The 16656-nt window shown below is 50.6% G+C and overlaps 5 protein-coding genes across 5 annotated transcripts; 3 read left to right on the top strand and 2 right to left on the bottom strand.

The window, feature by feature from the left end:
* Nucleotides 1-1938: 1938 nt before the first annotated feature.
* On the bottom strand, nucleotides 1939-4142 carry GT037_009616 (uncharacterized protein; the record flags this gene model as incomplete). The annotated part of the gene is made up of 3 exons (XM_038934663.1): nucleotides 1939-3244; nucleotides 3297-3709; nucleotides 3762-4142. 3 exons carry the CDS (start codon nucleotides 4140-4142, stop codon nucleotides 1939-1941), a joined length of 2100 nt encoding a protein of 699 aa, XP_038782938.1.
* A 675-nt stretch (nucleotides 4143-4817) lies between these two features.
* On the bottom strand, nucleotides 4818-5969 carry GT037_009615 (uncharacterized protein; the record flags this gene model as incomplete). The annotated part of the gene is made up of 2 exons (XM_038934662.1): nucleotides 4818-5423; nucleotides 5472-5969. The coding sequence occupies 2 exons, from the start codon at nucleotides 5967-5969 to the stop codon at nucleotides 4818-4820; spliced, it is 1104 nt and encodes a 367-aa protein (XP_038782937.1).
* A 572-nt stretch (nucleotides 5970-6541) lies between these two features.
* On the top strand, nucleotides 6542-11405 carry GT037_009614 (glycosyltransferase family 1 protein; the record flags this gene model as incomplete). Its single annotated transcript, XM_038934661.1, has 6 exons — nucleotides 6542-7939; nucleotides 7987-9010; nucleotides 9057-9211; nucleotides 9608-9790; nucleotides 9849-10342; nucleotides 10394-11405. 6 exons carry the CDS (start codon nucleotides 6542-6544, stop codon nucleotides 11403-11405), a joined length of 4266 nt encoding a protein of 1421 aa, XP_038782936.1.
* Nucleotides 11406-12312: 907 nt separating this feature from the next.
* Nucleotides 12313-13492, top strand: GT037_009613 (deuterolysin metalloprotease; the record flags this gene model as incomplete). The annotated part of the gene is made up of 3 exons (XM_038934660.1): nucleotides 12313-12514; nucleotides 12573-12858; nucleotides 12913-13492. The coding sequence occupies 3 exons, from the start codon at nucleotides 12313-12315 to the stop codon at nucleotides 13490-13492; spliced, it is 1068 nt and encodes a 355-aa protein (XP_038782935.1).
* A 1303-nt stretch (nucleotides 13493-14795) lies between these two features.
* GT037_009612 (uncharacterized protein) lies at nucleotides 14796-16433 on the top strand (the record flags this gene model as incomplete). Its single annotated transcript, XM_038934659.1, has 1 exon — nucleotides 14796-16433. One exon carries the CDS (start codon nucleotides 14796-14798, stop codon nucleotides 16431-16433), a length of 1638 nt encoding a protein of 545 aa, XP_038782934.1.
* Between the last annotated feature and the right edge of the window lie 223 nt (nucleotides 16434-16656).

Below are 16656 nucleotides of genomic sequence, written 5' to 3'. Positions count from 1 at the left end.
AACCCTAACCCTAACCCTAACCCTAACCCTAACCCTAACCCTAACCCTAACCCTAACCCTAACCCTAACCCTAACCCTAACCCTAACCTAGGTACTTAACTAGCGCCTACTTCTATAAGGTAAGCGCTTACCTTTTACTACTCTATCTATTTTACTATCTTTACTACTTTAGATTAAGAGCTTACTTTTTATATTAACTAACTTTTAGTAAGCTAAGATACGTTAGTTTTAACTACTTATTAGTATTAGTTAATATTTAAGTTTTTTTTTATATAGTATAAGAACTTTATTTAGCTTAATTTTTATATTATAAAGTTAAAGTAGTAGAAAATAGCTTAGAGGTGTAGTTTTTTATTTAAGAAACTATATAGATATACGCAGCTTTATATAAACTATAAACTAATTCTATAAAGTATAGAGTCTAGTAGTTTACGTTAAGTATACTAGTTTCTAGTATAGACTAGCTTATACAAGCTATATACTAATTAATATTATAAAGTAGGTAAGTCTAGTAGTTTACGCAAGGTCTAGTAGTTTACGTAAGGTCTAGTAGTTTGCGTAAGGTCTAGTAGTTTGCGTAAGGTCTAGTAGTTTACAACGTTATACGTTAATATCTTTATAAGTAGAGTAGCTATTAATAAACTAAAGATAGATTTAAAATTATAGCGTAATTCTATATTAAATTATATAGCTTAAAATCCTCTGTAGTAGCTATGCAGCGTATAGTTACGTAAGGAATATTAAAATCTTACTCTTATCTTTTAATATAAATAGCTTAATAACAAGAGCAGCTATTAACAAACTAATTAAAGATTTAAAATCCTCGCGTAATTCTACATAAAATAGCTTATTTTAATTTTTCTTTACTAGCTATATAGCGTAGATAGGTAGCCTCAATCCTACTACCTCGATCCTACTCCTCGTTTCTTATCGCATCCTTATCGCTACTAACAAAACAGCTCGATCCTACTAGGATCGAGCACATCCTCTAGGGTAGGATTCTGCTGTTAGATTCTGCTATTAGATTCTACTATTAGATTCTGCTATTAAATATAAGTACGTATTAGGATTCTGCTATAAGATTCTATTGTTAAATATATAAGTACGTGTTGGGATTTTGCTGTTAGATTCTGCTGTTAGATTTTCTGTGCACAGACTAATTTTTAACAGATTCTGCTGCAGAATCCTAGATTCTAATATACTTAGGCTTCTTTCTTATCGTGTGGAATATCGTTTGCAAACTGAAGCACGGTTCTATTCGTCTCCGTTGCCGGGACATACTCTAATCCGGTGGAGACACTGTTGATTATGTCTACTATCTCCTTGTTTTGTGCATTGCCAACTCCCAACCACACCACGGTTGAGGTAGCCTGGCTGTATACCTCGCCTATTATGCCGACCTGGCTACCACGCTCGGAAATGTCTGCCTGGTTAATGCAGACTGCGTCAATCCAAAGTGTACGTTTGGCTTTACACCATTTCCTTAGATGTCTCAGGGCCTCATCAAGGTTGGACGTAATACTCAAGGTATGCATATGGGAACTGTCCTCGGACCCGGCCAAGATGGTCATCAATTTCTGGCTCGCAGCACTTCCCCAGTAGTATGAAAGTGCTTCGAAGGAAGGGATATGCGCATCATACAGAGGTTTCGTCACCAAGCGGCACCGAATTGGTTCATCTGGCTCGCCGGGGTATAAATAAAGGAGTCGGACCTCCTTTTTCCTGGAGTCCAGTGGCTCGTACAGAGGAGATGCAGGAATAGCACTGGTCAAAGACACATCCACACGCGGTGCGTTGGAGACCGAAGTAGCAACCACAAGACGGCAGTGAACTCGGATTGCGGCTTAGGCGTCTACAAATACGTCTTGTTAACTCTTCTCGTAACACACGCAATACGCTAACTAACTGTTCTTATCTACGCCTCTAAACGTGTTAAGGTTATCTCCTTGAAGAGATTACCTTTACTGTTCGTGCAATACTAGGTACACCAGCAGTGTTAAGAGTAAAAAGGTAATAGTGTCCTGGGATCAAGATGCCACTATCGTTAGGCAGAGTAGCAGTGTGTCGTGTGCCACTGCGAACAACATCAGTCAACGGGATACGTCTCTGGTCACTGTTGACCGAGTGTGTAACGCTACCAATCCGAACGAGGACAAATCTGGGATTAGCAGTAGAGGTAGTGATCTGTAGTTGGCCGCCGACCGCGATGCTAGTGGAGCTGAGGGCAGAGATGATAGGACGAATAGCGGCGGAGCCATCGGGATTGAAAAGGTAAGGTGGTGAGAAAGTTTGGCCATCAGCGTGGTCAACAAGCTTGTTGCAGTTGACTGTGCTTCCACCGACCTGACCAGTGTAGCAAAGGCCACCACCACCGCTAAAGACGCGACCATCGGGAAGTAAGATGCTGACTGAGTGGTAGTTGCGAGGGACTGCCTCAGCGGCTAGCGTTTTCCAAGACTTGGTTACTGGATTGAAGAGCTCAGCTTGGAGGATACCAGCATCGTCAGTGAAGACCATCGAGCGACGCTGGCCACCGGTGACAAGGACAGTGCCATCAGGAAGCACGACAGCGTTCGAGAAGCCGCGAGGGTATGCCATATCAGGAGCACGCTCAACAACAGCAGGCTGGCCGTACTCGCCAATGCTGATAATGTGGGCGCGGTTGTTAGCGTCAGAGTTAGTGTAATCAGGCGAACCACCGGCAGTGAGAATTTTACCGGGCTCATACATAACAAAGATACCGCACATAGCATCGTCGGTGTCTCGTGTACCGGCTGCGACCTGAGCACCATTGCCGTTGGCACTGTACCAATTCATTGCCTTGCTCGGGCCAGCCTGGAACACAGATCCGTTTCTCCAAGCAAATAGCCAGCCGTGATTATCTTCTCTCCATATGCCCTCGGCATCAGTAGTAAGCATTGGGCCGTTCTTTGCGCCAGGGAGTGCCTTCCAAGAGTTGACTTTTGGATCGAAAACCTCTCCGTCCTTGCCCTGTCGCGGGCCAGAGTAGGCACCCCCAATGGTAAAGACACGGTTGTCGCTCAAAGTAACAGACGTCTGGTAGCCACGCGCCATAATCATATCTGGTGCGCGAGTAAATGTGTTGGAGGAGGGGTCGTAGTAGCTGGTTTTCTTGGCGTCCGAACCACCTTGAATGAGAATCCGTCCGTTTTCTAGGGCACTGATACCGGGACAGAACATGTCGTGCTGAGTGTTGGCCACTGTGCGTGCAGATACTGCGCCACTGTCGCATATAATTAGTATTAAGTTTCAATACACTTTCTGGCGTGACCTACGAGTTGAAATTATAGTCTGCAAACTGAGTGCGGCCACCCTCGCCTCCGAAGGCATCAGCACCCCAACTAGAGAACACCATAAGTCGACTTGATGAGGGAAACTCTGGCACAATGTAGGCAGCGACTGGAATGACCGGCAGTCTTACTAGATCAGACCAGGCTCCGCTTACAGCTGGGCTAGCAGCGACATCTCGGCGGATGACATCGAAGCGCTTGTCTGTCGACCAGATCACGGTGTTCGTGTTCGGGTCTACCTTGATGTGGCATATCGAAGCAACCGAGTCGAACACTGCTTGCATGCAGGTGTCAATCGTTGAGCATCGCTGAGCACAGTCGTTCAGTGTTGTGATGCCATTGATCATCTGTGCACTTCCACCACGCAGATCGGTATCACGGCAAATTTTGAAGTTTTTCTGCATCGTAGTGGTCAGCAACAGAAGAACTGCAGAGGTCAGAACGACCTACCCCATTGTTGGTATAAGTAGTCTCCGGGTAGGGACACTTCGCGATGTTGACCTGCTCTGCCTGGATAACATCAAAGCGTCCATTAGGTTGCCAATTTAGACCAGCGTTGGCCTTGATGTGGCAGTCTCTGGTTTGTGTATCATAGACAGCCTTAAAGCAGTTTAAAGCACCGTCACATAGCTGCGCACATGCTGTAGTAGAGGCAACGTTAGGTGTGATTGATTGTGACGCTCCAATCAAGTCAGTGTCTGGACACACTCGATATCTGATGCCCTGAGTTCCGGTAAAAGTTGTGTCAGTGACAGGGCATGCATTGATGGCAGCCGAGATTCGAAAGAGAAGGAAAATAGAGATGAAAGTGATGGTATTAGGACGCAACATGATGAAGTGAATGGAAAGAATGTAATGGCTATGAGATGGCAGTCTTCCTCTGTGGTAGTCCCAAGCTTATGTAGTCCTGCGGTTTCCGTGAATAACTTGCCCTGTATTCATCTCATTACTTGGCTAGAGACGGACTCCGACATACCCCTCAGCCAAGATGCACGATTTTGCTATCCTTTCGTGTGCACGATGACCGTCTACCGTACTACCGTTTCACTCTCTCCGACGTGATCCAATTGGTAGTGGCTTAGCCTCACGGAGTACTATCCGGAATGGAACTGGGAAAAATAGGTCAAGCTAGATCGTATCAGACTCGTATTTCTAGAACAAGCTAGCTAGCTCTGCGAGCTCAGCCTCTAGTGACATCGCGGCGTTGAGCGATGAATTCTGACTCGGTTTAGGTTCATCCGCACAAGAATAGTAATTTAGCGACTTGGTACTTTGGTCGTCCTAACACAACGCGCGGTTTGGACCCTAGACCGCGCCGAGGTAGGCTTAGCGTCAGGGTTACGTGTTCCAATTGAGCGATTTGCACCCCCCTAAGTCAAGATCCCAGTTGAATTCTAGACAGTCGTCTGGGGATAAGCGAACTACTCTACTATGATAGCACTACTGATATCGCAATACTCTACGTAGCTTGTCTGATGGGAAATACTGCATTTCGCTGCTTCCATCTCACACTTCCGTCTTCGTCTCGATCTTAATCTCTGGACCCTCGAGCTTCTTTACTTTCCTTCCTTCCCACCACGACATGATACCCGCGAACATCGCAACGCCGCATCCCAGCGCGATAAAGGTACCTGTTGCCCACGTCGGACGATCTAAGCGGTTATAATGCCACATAAAGAAACAAAGGACCGCCTGCAGCAGCGTGTTCAACACCATCATATCAACCGTGAACGCCAATTTCCACATGCTCGTTGGCGGTGCCCTCACTCCTGTAAACGTCGCAGGCTCCAGATTCTCCCCACCATGTCCTTCGCTCTCGGTGAACCACACAGGTGGGCGGAACCACGCTTTATTTTGGTTGAAGAGGCGGCGCATAGCGTTCGAATCGTGGAAGTGAATGGCGCGCTTCACCCAGTAGAAGTCGCGGAAGCGCCAGGGTGCGAGGCCAAAGCCAGTGACGCAGAAGAGCGCGTTGAGAATTTGGCTGTCGATCTCGAGCCAGATCTTATTCTGGCTATAGTCATTGTCGCAGTCGTAAATCTGCGTGCCGCGCACATGGCACATGGCAGGGGCGGCCTTTAGGAGCAAGAAAAAGAGCATTGCACCCCATGCCTGCAAATGTCAGCGCGCATGATTGTGGCAGGATGAGGGACAACATACCACGACGTTGAGGCCATAGATTGTGATCAAGAAGCCAGACGGTGTGAGGAAAAACACCCAGAATGCTTTGAGACCGTTCTTGATGGTCGAACCCCACGATTCCTTGTGTTCAGATGCGTGCTTCTCCTTCAGCGTCTGTCGGCGGCGGATTCCATGCCCATGATGCCTGTGCAGATGCTTGTGTGCCTTCTCATCTGTCTGTCCTGGTAGCACAGGTTCCTCGGTCGCTGGACGGTCGAGGACTCTGGTTTGCGACTTGACCAGAGTAAGCCCGCCATCTTCGTCCGGCTTCGCGACAAGCGTCGCATGGCCATGGGCATCGAAGGTGATGTTTGCGCCGCCGACTTCCGGTTCTCGCAGCTCGGTCAGATTTGGCGCTTGAGCCATTGCCGTTGCTGTGGCCTGCCACATGCCCAGCTGCGGCGTCGTGTGCAGCAGCGATGACAGGGACATTCCTCGCGCCCGCCCCGCAATGCCCTTCTCCTGGTCGTCCGTCATGGTTGGACGTGTATGCGCAATCGGCGTCGCGCAAGTGTCCCTTTTGGTATCCAAGGCGAAAGTGAGGGTTGAGGAAGAATAATTGTTATCGTTGCGATCGCATGTTCCTCCGCTGTCCCTCCGTTGCTCCACGCGTTCCAAGCTAGAGGCGCTTAAGCCTTTGTATGCGGATCTCCGACGAACGTGATAGGTGTGCTGACGCGGAAATCATCTGCGCGGTGATGCGCGTGCGTCGGTGTTGAGGTCCAGGCTATTGAGAAGATCCGGCCGACTGTGATTACTTCGTACGATGGTACGGGCGATGGTTTGCTGGGGGCGGTTGATCGCCAACCGAGGCGAGACAACGCGCTGTGGTTGGCGAGGCCTGCCGCAGAAGACCCGCAAACTGCAGATCTAGGGCCAGAAAAGCAAGAGGTGAGCATTGGCGCTACCACTCATCTCAGAAGGTCCGACTGCATGCCCAAGCAAACGTCGATAATCTTACATTATGTCATCCAAGCCGTAATCTTGGGTCCGTATATATCGACGGGGAGCCAATGTAGTCAGCATTAGCAGCCGGTATCGCTGTCGCCATGCCTTTGAACTTCCACAAGAACCAGAAACGCGGGGAATTCCATGACAGCAAAGCGCAAAGTACCGGGCGAGTCAACACCTTTGGCCAGGTCGCCATTCAATTCCACAAGAACACGCATGCGCTAAGACATTGGATCGATAAGGCTCAGGTTGAAGCCGCGGCATGCCGACCAGCGCGGTGCGCAAGACCGCGAAGAGGAAGCACAACCCTAGTGGATGAGTTCATCAAGGAACAGACCAGCGACACCGGTGCACCGCGATTGAACATTGCAATACATATCTGTGGATCCCGGGGCGACGTGCAGCCCTTCATTCCGATCGCAAAGCTGCTCCAGGCCGGTCCACATCACCACCGGGTACGCATCTGCACGCATCCAGCTTTCAAGGATTTCGTGGAAAGCAATGGCGTGGAGTTCTTTTCGATTGGTGGTGATCCGGAAGCGCTGATGGCGTACATGGTCAAGAATCCTGGACTGTTGCCCAACATGCAGTCCATCAAAGCTGGTGATATCGGCAAGCGACGGAAAGAGATGGCTGAGATGATGGACGGAACCTGGAGAAGTTGTATCGAGGCCGGTGATGGTATGGGCGAGAGAATATCAGCGTTGAATGTAGACGCGGCGGAGGACCTGTTCATTGCCGACGCTATCATCGCCAATCCGCCTTCAATGGGACATATCCACTGCGCAGAGAAGCTGGGCATTCCGCTGCACATGGTCTTCACAATGCCATGGTCGCCGACGAAAGCGTTTCACCACCCCCTCGCGGCTATGGAATATGGTGAAGTCGAGAAGTCTGTGGCGAATTACTTCAGCTTTGGCATTATGGAGCTGCTAACTTGGCAAGGGTTGGGAGATGTCCTCAATAAGTTTCGAACGCAGACTCTAGGCCTAGACGCGATGAGTCCGCTGTGGGGCCACCGGTTACTCCCAAGGCTTCGTATTCCGTACAGTTACCTTTGGTCCCAGGCTCTGATACCGCGGCCGTCTGACTGGGGCGACCATATCAACATCACGGGATTTTCATTTTTGGACGCCGGTTCAAACTACACTCCGCCAGATGATTTGGCCGACTTTCTTGCCAAGGGACCGCCGCCAGTGTATATCGGCTTTGGTAGCATCGTGGTCGACGACCCAGTGGGCCTCACCAAGCTTCTCTTTGAAGCGGTGAAGCTAGCAGGAGTTCGAGCGATTGTTTCCAAGGGATGGGGAGGTGTAGGCGGAGGTGACGTACCAGACAACATCTACCTTATCGGCAACTGCCCACACGACTGGCTGTTCAAACGGGTATCTTGTGTTGTGCACCATGGAGGCGCTGGTACAACAGCTGCCGGGATTGCATTGGGAAAGCCCACAGTTGTTGTGCCGTTCTTTGGTGATCAACCCTTCTGGGGACAGGTAAGTCTGTGACGATCGATGATGGGGTTGTATTGACGTTGCGACAGATGATTGCTAAAGCTGGTGCCGGTCCGGTGCCTGTTCCTTTCAAGCAAATGACTGCAGAGAGCCTCGCCAATAGCATCACCTTTGCGCTCCAAGATTCGGTCCAAGTTGCTGTGCAGAAAATGGCTGCGAGTATTGCAGAAGAAGACGGCGCTGGTGACACGATGCGAGATTTCGAGCAGAGGTTGAATATCGACGCCATGCGATGCCAGCTATGTCCGGAACGCCTGGCCATATGGCGTGACAAGCAGACTGGGGCACATTTGAGTGGTTTGGCCGCATGTACGCTTGTCGAGAAGAAGATACTCGACGTGAAGCATCTACGGCTACTGCGACATCGTCATTACTACACACACGAAGGAGCCGAAGGACCATTGGTAGGTGCCGTGGCAGCCTTCGGAGGACTCATGGCTTCACTTGGCACAGATACGTCAGACTTCTCTCAACGCCTGAAGAAAAGACCACGCGAGTCGGACTTTGAAGCCTTGAAGAGAACACTGACAAGGGACGATTCTGATGACGCTAGGCTGGAAAAAGGTATAACTTCGAGGCAATTCCACCACCTGGCATACAGAATGGCAGCGAAATCTTACGAAGACGACATGGTTCACAACTTCGAAAAACCTCCAAGTCGACCGGGGCTGACTGCCCTCCGTGATAGAGTCGCAACAAGAAGAGCTAAAGGTGGTCGTGGGTACCAGATAGTCAGCGCCACCGCACACTACATCGGTGATCTTACAGGAACTGGTGCCAAGGCACCAGTGGCTCTTTTCTACAACATGGCCAACGGCTTTCGGAATTTTCCGTCGTATGCGATACGTAATGATCCTGCCAGGCGAAGAGATGAGATTACTGGCTTTGGAAGTGGATGCAAATTAGCTGGGAAAGAGTTTGTGCTCGGCTTCGGCGATGCATTGGTGGGTATTGCAAGGCATCCATATCTTGGTGCAAAGCAGGAGGGCGCTCTTGGCTTCGGTAAAGGGCTTGGTAGAGGTCTTGGTGGACTTTACTTCCATTCGATGGCTGGTAAGTTGACTTGACATTGTGGAATATGCCTATCTAACGTGACCAGCAATCTTCGGCGTACCAGGATACTTCTTGAAGGGAATTGAGCGGGGGCTGTTGGCGCGCCATCTCACTGCTGTCCAGGCCGAGATCTTCTTCATTCAGCTGCGCCGATCGGGTGTTGGCTTCCGTGGTGCGAGTGACGCCGAGAAGGCAGATCTGGTAGCGAAGTGGGAGGAATTGAAGTCCAGCATAGCTAGACATTAGCGTAGGATCAGTGGAACGAGCACTGCAGCCTGCAGGGCTTAGTGTTGGGGGGAAGGTCGTGAGACGTCAAGGTCATGCAGGAACAGCTGGTGGTTGGGCGACTGCGACCGCGCCCGCGGGCCCCGTGGCCCCCACACGCTCTAATTCGTCCGCATCAGGCACCCAACACGAGGCGTGCTGAGACGGCTGAAGTCGTCACAAATAACATGCTGAACATTGCGCAAACCACAGGACTTTCTCTTCCGCTCTATTGTGCATCTGATCATCATATCTTCTAGTGCGCTAAAAGTGTCAGCCGAGCACGCGCAGCAGCACGCCGATCACAACCTCCTCAGCGCCATCGACACTTAGACGAAGGCGCATTGGATCTCCGTCTACGACTACATGCAGCGCGCGCACGCAATGACTGCAACTGATCTCAGTCGCATAGTATGGCAGATTGCGCTATCTGTAGCGGCTGCTGCCATGAGCGTTTTTATGTTCAAGCTCGTGAAGATGCGCATGATCTTCTACAAACTAAAGAAGCAAGGACTGGTACGCAGCCCAGTTGAGCAATGCCGCATGTTTCAAGCTGACACGATATGGCTTGAAGCCAATACCACCGTGGGACTTCGCAGCCGGTAACCTCAAAGTGCTACCAGGACTCCTTGAAAAGTTTCCCAAAGGCTCCCAACAATCTGATGTATTCACCCTGTTATCTAACGACTTCAAGGACTCCGACAACTGCTTTTACGTCGATCTATGGCCTTTTAGCAGTCCGCTCCTTGTAGTCACCTCACCAGATCTAGCAATACAAGCATGTCAAGAGCATGATCTTCCAAAGCCTCCGGTTCTCATACCGTTTTTTGCACCCTTTGCGGGTGGGCCCAATCTGTTTGATATGAACGGCGCAGAGTGGAAGCGCTCGAGGGCGCTCTTCAACCCGGGTTTTAGTGACAGGGTAATGCTTGGGAGCATACCGCACATCATCAAGGAAGCCGAAGTCTACGTGAAGCTGCTGCGAGAGCACGCGAAGAAAGGGGATACGTTCTCGCTGGACAGATTGACGTGCGACTACATGATGGACGTAATCGGTGCCATCACCATGTGAGTGCATGTCGCTTCGTTGCAGCGTGAACTTGTGCTGATATGCTTTAGCAATACTCGCCTTCACTCCATGACTAGCCGCAATGCGCTTGCAGCTGCCATGCGAAGCTCTATCGAATGGCATTGCCAGGATGAAGAGTTGAACCCTTTCATACGCTGGAACCCTATGCGACCCTTGATCGAATGGTGGAACGGCAAGACCATGAATCGATACATCGGCATCGAGCTGGACAAGCAATATGAAGACTGGAAGACCCATGAGCCATCTGATCGTTCAAATTCCGTCATGGACATTGCGATAGCAGCGTACATGACCGAGCGCAAGGCTGCGGCGAAGCTTGATGCCGACTTCAAGAAGTGGGCGACTATCCAGATCCGCCTGTTCTTGTTCGCCGGGCACGACTCGACCGCTGCAACGATTGTTTACAGTCTATATTTGCTGTCCAAGCACCCAGATGCTTTGGCCAAGGTTCGTGCAGAGCTCGATGAGGTCTTTGGGTACGGCATCGACACAGCTGCTACCTCACTGAACATGCATCCAGAGCGCATCAATAAGATTCCATACACCACCGCTGTCATCAAGGAAACCCTACGACTTTTTCCACCAGCTGCTGGCATGAGAGGTGGGCTTCCAGGTGTCTTTCTACGTGACAAGAGTGGAAACAAGTACCCTACCGAAGACATCAACATCTGGATCTTACACGGAGCAATACAGCGGAATCCAAAATACTGGCCTGAGCCTCATGGGTTCCTGCCGGAGCGCTGGCTTGTTGAGCCTGGCCATCCTCTGTACCCGCCAAAAGGTGGATGGCGGCCATTCGAAGCTGGCCCAAGGAACTGCGTTGGCCAAACGCTTGCGATGCTGGATATCAAGATCACATTGGCGATGACAGTCCGCGAATTCGACATTCATGATCAGTATGAAGAGTGGGACCGGCTGCATCCTTCGACTGGTGTCAAGACGGTCTTTGGGGAGAGAGCGTATCAGGTACCGCTGGGAGCAGCGCACCCTGTGCACGGTTTTCCTTGCAAAGTCACAGCTCGAGAATTCTCAGAGACTTAGTTGGCATAAGAAAGAAAACTTCAGATCGGTGGAATCGGATGGACGCATCATCAGGCCAGTTGAATCTTCTTATACTGTCCTTCTCACGTCGCTATGTTGAGAGATCATTGGTGAGCTTGATGTTTTAGGGTTTTGGCAAGAAGGTTCCACCCGCTTGGCTTTCCCCGCCCGTGATCTACGTTATCTACAATCCCCGGCATTCTGTAACACAGAGAGCATCCAAGGGCTGAGACTTGAAGAAACTATAGTTGACTAGAATAAGGGCCGAATCGATAGAGGCTGAGATAACAATTGTGCGGCGATCTTAGCAAGTGTACTGCGCACCGCGACAGTTTGATTGGCTGCTGTAGGTCTCTACACCCCAATCTGTACTAAACGCCGGAGACCTTCCTAAACTGCGGTAGCGTTGCGCCTAACACGACAGATGCACCCACCAAGTTACGGAGCGGCCCTCTTGTGGTATCGCTATCTTTACATCATTCGCTAATGGATGCGTACTATATCTGGCTAGGACACGCTTGAGTAGGATATATATTAATCACCGTGTGGAGCACCTGCTCAAGACGGCTTGGCAAGCCGAAGCATTCAATCGGAATCGACCAAGCTTTAACAAGAGATCATAGGGAAGCTTAAACATCTGCTCAAGACAGCTTGGCAAGTTGGCGGACTCACCCGAAACTGACCAAGCGTTGACGAGATATCATGGGGAAGCTTAAACACCTGCTCAACGCAGAGTGTCCCCCGTGCTGGCACACCATCACTGAGTTGAACATTGGGATATTACCCACGCCAAACGTCGGAAATTCCCGCCGCGACAGTACTTAAGTGGGACTGGACCTTCAATATTTGATACTCATCACTTCGAAACCCGCGTTCTAAGCAAGACTCTCTATCAAAGCTTGTCAATATGCTCACCAAGACTCTTCCGATCGTTCTTCTTGCTGGCGCAGCTTCGGCAGCTTGCCCTCTCTCTGTCTCGATTGCTCATGCAGACAACCATGTTGTGAACGTTCAAGTCACCAACACCGGAAGCGAGACAATCCAAGTCTTCAAGGGCAACACCGTGTTCAGTGCCCATGAGACCAAGGACTTGTTGGTAGCCGATGCAGGTATGCATACCTTCAACTACGATCACCTGCCATGAATTCATATTGACGGTCGAAACAGCTGGCAATGCTCTCCCTTTCGAAGGAGTTTACGTCAACTACAAGAAGACCGGCCTTTCTTCCGACAACTTTCAAAAGATCACGGCTGGAGAGACAATCACGGTGCCGGTCAATGCAGCCAAGAGCTACAAGCTTAAGGGCGTCCAGAAAGCCAAGGTCTCCGCTATCCAAGGTTTCCGCTACGCCACAGGAGAGGAGGCTCCCGCTGCTCTCCAAGACCTGTCCTCCTGTGCGGACCAGACGACTGGTGCAGTTGAAGTGACTCCGGACCAAGGCAGCGCAGCTGAGTAAGTTACGACCATGACTCTGGAAAGACATAGGAACTGATATCAGCTCCCTAGACAACACATCTCTCACAAGCGCTCTGAACCTGCTGCCTCCCGCATCCAAAAGCGCTCCATCACCTACTCTTCGTGCTCGACGTCGCAAACGTCTACCCTCAAGACTAGCGTCTCAGACGCCATCTCCATGGCCGGTGCCGCATACACCGCCGCCGGCTCCGGAGCCGACTACTTCACCACCTGGTTCAAGTCAACTTCGGTCAAGTCCAAGGTTCAAACCATCTACAACGACGTCAAGAATGTGCAGACAACCTCGCCCAAGATTTCTTGCACAGACACCTACAACGACTGCAGCGACGGCTCGGCACTCCTCTACACCATACCTAGCGCGAACGTCATCGTCCCGTGCCCCAACAACGGCTTCTGGGATTTCCCCGAGCTTGCCGCTCAGTGCAGCAACGACGACTACGACAAGGCCGGCAGCATTCTGCACGAGATGACGCATTTGTACGGTACAAACGACTACGGATATGGGTATGTTGCAGCGCAAAAGCTTAGTGCCACCCAGGCTGCTGCAAATGCGGATACATACGAGATGTTCGCAGAGAGTGTTAGGCTTGGTGGCTGCACAGTTGGTTAGATACAGTTGTTGAGAAACATATTTACTTGTCAACTTCTCTCCCATTTCAACCGCGTACTGTACATCTATGCATCGAGTGACAGGAACAATCAGGAAGTCCAGACGAATGTTGGCATTAGGGTACTCTGCGTTGAGATATCCGCTAAGAGCGCGGCGGTTCTCGAAGTATTACTTGGCATAAGATCGAAGCATCGACATGTCTGAGATTAGACGAATCAATTATCAGGCTGCATGACATGCAGCAACTTTGTGTTGAGTATGTCCATCCCCGAGGGTCTTGGCACTGCTCCCAATCCCCGGCCGAATTAGCGGTGTTCTGAGCGCTTGCAGAAGCTACCGTCGCCAGCAAATGCGGCTTCAACCTTTGCACGCAGTCGCTGGGGCACAAGGTCGATTTGAGCTGGATCGCGAACAGCCGGCCGTCAGATATGATAAGGATTGAAGCATGTGGGTTTTACGTTAGGTGTGTCCAGTGGATGATGTGATAATTGCCAAATTGGATGTGGATAGAGGCTGCGCAGATGTGAGAAAAGTCATGCGAATGAATCAAACAAAAGCAAGCAAAGGCAAGACCGAAATGCCCTGTTTCGCAGCGTTTAAAATGTCTCGTGATGCGATTTAGACATGGTAGGTCTGATGCGAAGAATACGAGAATTACTCCGCCTCCAGCTGAACGCTGACTTTGGCAACACACATATCCCTATGGCTACAGAACGTTCTTGGCCTGAATCATAGCTGAACTACACACGGTCATCCCACTGCAGTATTACTCTGATTGTTCGCAAGCGCTGCCGACTACCTATCTACATGCCCCTCCCCCCTAGCAGCCCCGGGCTTCCCACTCCAAACTTTCCTATGACGATCTTTGACCAAAAAACATGATCACAAGCCCTCCAGCAGAGTATCCTAGCCTGAAACATAGCTGAGCGATCTTAGCAGCACACCAGTCATGTCTGCCTGCCTGCCCTACAATAAATTGTGTAAGCGCAACTTGCATACATGCCAGGGTGTATGCGTGTTATGCTCGTGCGCGCTGAATATGTCTGGTTGTTTTGGCTTGGGAAGGGGGGGATTCATGTGAAAAGGCAGACGAGCTGTGCAGGCATGAGACGTGTGCGCCAGCTGCCCACGAATTGCGTGGACCGGTGCTGGTATTGTCTTGGTTTTTTTACGCATATATTACTGCAAGTGTATGGGCTGTTCTTCGTGCAGATTTCGTGTTTTTGTATGTGGCTTGTTGATACTGGAATGAATTGCTTTTACACACATTCGACACCACGACTCCAACGAAGCGCCAAAAGATATGGAAAAATCGTTCTTCGCATCTCCGAACTTCCTGACAAATCTGACGATTCTTCTTCTTCTCGGACTCATACCGCTGTCTATACTTGCCGCCTTTCTGATCGTACACCTCGGAGATGGCGATGCGATATCCTCGTGGCACATCTCGCCGGCTGTACTACTCGCGCTGATATCTTCGCTGGTGAATATCTGCCTTGGCACCGTGTTGACATTTGGCGTCGCCGTGCGGTGGTGGTGCGCCGCGAGTCGCCCGGGAGGGACGACGTTGAAGAGCTTGCATTTAGTTTGGAAGCGGGGCGCCGGTGTTGGCTTGTGGTCCGCTCTGAAGATGGGGAAAGATGCGAGAATAGTAGCGCTTGCGGCGTTGATTGTGGCTGGCGTGAAATTCGGTGCGAATCCCTTGTTGCAGAATGCGCTTGCGACGGAAAGAGTGGATCTCGTCGAGAAGATGAACATGACGATTAGTATGGCAGATCGGATTCCGGAAGGCTTATTGGCGGTGAGGACTGGCGGAGGAGAGCTGGATGGTATGTCGACTGCATTGTTACCTCTTGGGGCCGACGTATTGCGAGACTGGTACCTGAATATGATCGCGTATAGCTATCCAACGAGCATTTCGAACATTGTAGAGTGGGAAAAGATATGTCCAAGGAACTCGACCCATGGATGTGGAGGCTATGCTTGTCCCGCTAGAAGCATCTGCAGGACCACCGTGCCCAGCGCTGGCATTGCGGCCGATTGTGGGATACCCAATAATACGACTGTGAACCTGCAAGAATACTTTGGGAAAACAGTCCTCAACATCTCGATCGCTCGAGCAGCGCCACCTTATGATCCAGCACTCATGCTACGAACGTTGTACCTCAGCGAATCGGATGACTCATGTATGGGTGTGGTGACATCTCAGACGTGCTTGATCCGCGCTGCCCTGGTGGAGATACCCGTCAATCTTGCATGGTCCAGAATCGCAGCTGACGGCATGCCAACTCCTCTTTCCACGTTCAATTCTGAAGGTGACTACGCCAACGCGCCAAACGGGACCAAAGCCGGGCCACTTTCGACCCTCGGCTTCATGGTCGGGGCCTTCTTTACGACCTATGCAACACTCGAAGACTTGAACACCGTATCGTCGCTCAATGCAATGGCAAGGTTATTCTGGACATACAGACAGGGTTTAGAGAGGTGCGGCCATGAATACCTCTCGCCTACTCAATACGTAATCGGTGTCATGCAAGAATTTATGGCACATGCTGCGATTGTGGCTGCGGGAGCGTCAGGCGGCAGATACGATCGCCAATTCACGATGGACAGGACAACCCCGACAACGATATACAGAGCCGACTATCGGTACCTGGCTGGAGCCTTGATTGTGATGTTCGCAGGACTGGTGTTAGTTGTGATACTCCTGTGGGGTTGGTGGAGTCTCGATCGTTGGAATATAACACTCAGCCCACTGGAAACAGGGAAAGCGTTCGGCGCGCCGTTACTGAAGTCGGAGCGAGGATCTGACGAGGTGGATTGCATATTGAAAGACAGAGGCCATGTCAAGGTCCGGTATGATGGCATGGGCATTGTCCTAAATGCTAGTGGCGAAGAAGCGGATGCTGAATTACAGTTACTGCGAATGAGAAGCCCGTAAAGTGACCTGATATAGACACAGAAGGTAGATCCTCTTGGCAAACTTGCTGATGGTGTGGAATAGCCAATACGAATACCATAAGAATACAACTAAGTACTGTGGTACTGGGTGCAATGCCGCTTTGGCACTTGCATTGATGCGCCGTCGTCATACACTTCTACCCTTACATATACCACACTCCTTACGACCACGCGGTCTTTATCTGCTGTCGCTGCGTCGTCCG

The sequence above is a fragment of the Alternaria burnsii genome (genome assembly GCF_013036055.1).
Source record: "Alternaria burnsii strain CBS107.38 chromosome Unknown 728, whole genome shotgun sequence".
Lineage (NCBI taxonomy): Eukaryota > Fungi > Ascomycota > Dothideomycetes > Pleosporales > Pleosporaceae > Alternaria > Alternaria burnsii.
This window is presented reverse-complemented; position numbering and strand designations above follow the sequence as displayed.